The sequence below is a fragment of the Rattus rattus genome, chromosome 8 (genome assembly GCF_011064425.1).
Source record: "Rattus rattus isolate New Zealand chromosome 8, Rrattus_CSIRO_v1, whole genome shotgun sequence".
In the NCBI taxonomy this organism is placed as follows: Eukaryota; Metazoa; Chordata; class Mammalia; order Rodentia; family Muridae; genus Rattus; species Rattus rattus.
Genome location: NC_046161.1, coordinates 14211355 through 14216003, shown reverse-complemented (window position 1 = coordinate 14216003; position 4649 = coordinate 14211355). Strand labels below are relative to the sequence as shown.

Sequence of the window (4649 nt, the reverse complement as noted above, 5' to 3'; positions counted from 1 at the left end):
GTGTGTGTGTGTGTGTGTGTGAGAGAGAGAGAGAGAGAGAGTGTTTGTGTGTGTGTGTGTGTGTGTTGTAAATCCAAAGACGGAAGAAGAAGAAAGATTATCCACCAAATCATCATCATGTCCAAATTAATTTTAAAAAGTAATTAATTAAAGCTAGTCTTGTAATTCCTGTGCATGGACTGCCTCAATCCTAAGTTTGGGTTTGAGAAATCAGCATCAGGTGTGAGGGAGACAAGGCTTTTATAGCTTAGGAGCAGGGAGTTTCTAAATGGGGAATTATCAGTGGACTTACAGGTAGTCAAAACAAGGTAATCACAAAGGGTAGTTATAATAAGGTAGTCATAAGTAGTCATATAACCTTTGAAACAAAGGTAGTACTGAAAAATAGTTATAAATAACTTTTGAAACAAAGCCATGATTTCAATTTCTTAGTGTGTGTGTCTGTGTCTGTGTGTGAAGAGAATCATTTATAAATAGGAATTGTACAGATATCATCTTATACTTTAGAATAATTAATGGCTGCAGACTGCAGTTACTATGATTGATGTGTGTGAGTGGAGGGGGTGCACATGTAGCATTTTAATCTTGGTTAGATCTTTCTTCTGGATGTTTAAAATCAGGTAAATAACCAAAATTATTTTTTTGTTTTTGTCCTGTTAGGGTCAATTGTAGAGTCCTTAGGGGATCTGTACTGGCTACACTACACTCCCTATCTTTAGATTCCTTTCCCCTAACTGGGAGGCCTTGTCTGGCCTCAGTAAAAGAAGACATGACTAGACTTATTCCAACTCGATATGCCTCCATGGAAGGCCTACTATTTCATGAGAAGACAGGAGGGGTAAATGGGAAGAAGGGGAGATGAGAGAGCATACAGGGAGGAGAGACAGGAGGGGAAACTGGAATATGGATGTAAAGTAAATAAATAACTTAATTTTAAAAATGCACATACACACAAAAACAAATTTCTCTATAACATAAATTAAATGATGATGAAAATATACAGATATCACAAACCCTGAAACAGCTCTGGCTGTACCTCATACTCAAGGGCAGAGCAATTTCTCCCCAAATGTGTGGCCCCAAGTTTGAACCCCAGCACTGCAAAGCAAAATGTTGAGTGAATTACAAATTTCAGTAAACATAATGTCTAGGGAAATAGGTCCTGGTTACTTCCCTACCACCAGTCCTAGATGAACATATGAATATTTTCTAATTTTATCCTGTAAACAAAAAGTGCTGTGTTGGATGTGGTCATTAAAACTCTTAATCTCAGCACCAGGAAAATAGAGATAGAAGGGTCTTAGTCTCTTACAAGAAAATTACAAGGAAAAATCAAGGTCAAAGCTTTCCTGAACTAAAGAATTTCAAGGCCAATGTGGGCACTTTAGTCAAGCCTTCTTTGAAAAGTTATTGTGAAAGCACTTGGGGTATAGCCCAGTGACAGAGCCATGACCTTGAAAATCTAAGGCAAAATTGCAAAACTATGAAGAGACCATGAGATATAATATATAGAAAGGTATAAATAAATCTGACCTCAATACTGTTATCTCATTAGCTGCAGGCAGTGGATGTATTAATCCTCCAAATCAGTTTCAGAATGAGACCCTGTCACAAACATAGGACAGAAAGAGTTGTAAAAAAAAAAAAAAAAAAAAGTATCCGTGAATGTTGTTTCCTGGAGATTGGAAAAAGATTATATTAGATTCATAATATAAGTTCAGATCAAAACTAGAACTACATTTTTTCCTATGATATAACTTTAGACATGAGTCGTTAAAATGTTCATATTAGGTTATATAAGAAAGATTAATGCCTTAGTCACTAGGGTAGGAATATACATCTATATGTAATTATACCATGTTTATAAAGAGAAAAGTATAATAAAAATATATAATTGAAGCTGGCCACTGGTAATGTTTGCATTTAATCCCAACACTCAGAAGACAGAAGCAAGCAGATCTCTGAGTTGAGGCCAGCATGGTCTACAGAGTGAATTCCAGGACAGCCAGAGGTACACAGAGAGTTTCCTCTTTGTAACAGTCTTAGAGGTCCTTGAACGTAGACCAGGCTACTCAAACTCACAGAGATACAATAGCTCCTGCTTCCCAAGTGTGTGGGATTGAAGGTGTGTGCACCACAGCTGGCTCATACTTGATTTTAAAGATGTAATCTTTAAGAGAATATTTTCACCTCATTTAAATGTTAATTTCTCTAATAACAGTATCAATGATATTTTTTTACTTTGTTTAAAGACTTGAGTATTCTCAATTCCCATGCATATGAGGCAGCATGTACCGTGGATTGTCCATTGATCATTTTATCCACATAAGAAAAATCTTCTGCCCAGTTTATACATGGGTTAGATTATCCATCTATTGATTTATTCCCTGAGAGTATAACACTCATTGGTTTATCTGTGGGTTCAGTTGTCTGAGAATTTTCTTATCTGTCTTTTCTATATAACAGGAGGGTTAGGTAAGACAGATACTGCCATTACCAGCAACTCAAGCCTTATCTGCATCTGTTCAGTGAAGCCATTAGGACAAACTCTACAACTATGGAAGAGTCTTCAGGAAACGCAGTTAAAAGCCAGCCATTGCAGGTGAGTACTGATTTCACATTACTGTTCAATGTTCATCCTTGTCCTTTATCTTTGTATTTAAATTTCCTTAATTTAATGCATAGATATACTTGACATACTTTGATATCATATTGGCAACAGTTAACTACTTGTTAATATTTGGAGGAAGAAATTTAAGATGTACTTCATCAGCCCAAAATGATCAGAATTGCTGTGTGAAACACATTGTTGAATGTTTTTTTTTCTTGTATAGACATCTAGAGTTCTTGCACAACCTTACATAGTGCACTTCTGCACTAGTGATGCCAGTGTGTCATTGAGGTAGTGATCTTGCACAAACTTACATAGGGTACTTCTGCACTAATGATGCCAGTGTGTCACTGAGGTAGTGATCTTGCACAACCTTACATAGTGTACTTCTGCACTAATGATGCCAGTGTGTCACTGAGGTAGTGATCTTGCACAACCTTACATAGTGCACTTCTGCACTAGTGATGCCAGTGTGTCACTGAGGTAGTGATCTTGTACAACATTACATAGTGCACTTCTGCACTAGTGATGCCAGTGTGTCACTGAGGTAGTGATCTTGCACAACCTTACATAGTGCACTTCTGCACTAGTGATGCCAGTGCGTCACTGAGGTAGGTTTGGAGCATCAGCACCCAGTGGCCACAGCAAAGAAAAACATAGCATCCTTAAAGGAAAATAGAGGGAATCTGTGTGTAACTTGTTTGATAGAGACCCGAACTTCATATCCTTGATAGTCACATGAGTTATGTGTCCTAAAAGTTTGGGAAATAGAGTGTTTTTAGCAGCAGTCTTGGGGAGCTAGGCAATGCTGTGATCTGAGACCTAGTTCTTCAGAGAGAAAAGAGATAGTAGCAGATCCATAAATTAAAAACGTATTCTCTGTAACCAGGAGTAGATTACATACTGTGTTTAAACGTCACTCTATTTTTAAAGGGAAGACTCACGGGAAGTATGATACCCAGCAGACTACAGAAGAGAAGGAAGATTCAAGTAGCCAAGAGCAAGAGAAAGGCCAAACATAGATCTGGCACTACTCTCATAAATCCTTTGAGGTTGACCAGTTGCATCTTCCCACAACCTGTGACCCTAATAACTTCATACCCTGAAAATAAAACCCGGTACAGGAGAGATGAAGCAAAGCTGAAGAAACCCCAGCAGCTCTGTGCATTGGAGAGACTGAAAAACTTTCAATTTGGAGGAGACAGTAAAGAGAACCTATCATGTCCATTGGAGCTTGCAAATGCAGTAGAGAGAATTGCACGTGGAATGCAGGATGAAGCCAGCAACCAAAGTGGTGCTAAGGATCAACTAACTTCTGGACAAGTCACCTCTGACCAGCCCCCATACTTGGAAACAACTGAGCATGTGGCTCTTCAGCTGTCACCATCTTTCTCCAGTCAAGGGGTAACAATGCCAGTACCTCTTCATCTGTCACCTTCTTACTTTCTACGGAAAGTAACCACAGGAGACATCCAGAGACAGGCCTGGAAGGTAAAGAAGGCCAGGAAGAGACTGGCAGAGGCCTTGGAGGCAGACAGGCTAGCCAGACAGACAGAGAACATGAGGGAATAAACATGAGTGGAAAACACTTGTTGAGGCCTCTGTAAGTTCTTTAAGGAACTTTTGTTTTGTTTTGTTTTTTCATCACAGGGTTTTCAGTTGTTATATTGCACTTATATTAATGAAAATTAATCCATGAGATGCATCTTTCTACAGCATTTCTTTTTGTGGAACACTATTGCAATCTTAAACTATCAATAAAGATTTCCATTTTAAATACAAGTCTAGAGTATCTTTTAAGTGATAGTAATTTGATGTCATAAAGATATTATCATAGATGCTGTTATACCTGTCATCTATATATCCATCTATATAAGCTCTCTATTATGAGCTACAAGCCCATGTACTATAGCTAATTTAAAAATACATTCATTTTGTTATTATATAAAATCACATAAGGTTATTTGCATTCAAGACCAAAACATGGCTGTGAGTGGTAGTAAATACTTTTGATCCTAGCAGTGTCAGGCAGATCCCT

The 4649-nt window shown here is 37.9% G+C and overlaps 1 protein-coding gene across 1 annotated transcript; it reads left to right on the top strand.

The window, feature by feature from the left end:
• Positions 1–2557: 2557 nt before the first annotated feature.
• LOC116907259 (methyl-CpG-binding domain protein 3-like 2B) lies at positions 2558–4183 on the top strand. The gene is made up of 2 exons (XM_032910215.1): positions 2558–2602; positions 3545–4183. Exons 1-2 carry the CDS (start codon positions 2558–2560, stop codon positions 4181–4183), a joined length of 684 nt encoding a protein of 227 aa, XP_032766106.1.
• Positions 4184–4649: the final 466 nt, after the last annotated feature.

What these genes read in the sequence shown, in the direction of transcription:
- LOC116907259 (XM_032910215.1), top strand. Translation starts at nt 2,558, where the DNA reads ATGGAAGAGTCTTCAGGAAACGCAGTTAAAAGCCAGCCATTGCAG. An exon ending in TTAAAAGCCAGCCATTGCAG is followed by an intron (nt 2,603 to 3,544) that starts GTGAGTACTGAT and finishes CTATTTTTAAAG; the next exon opens with GGAAGACTCACGGGAAGTAT.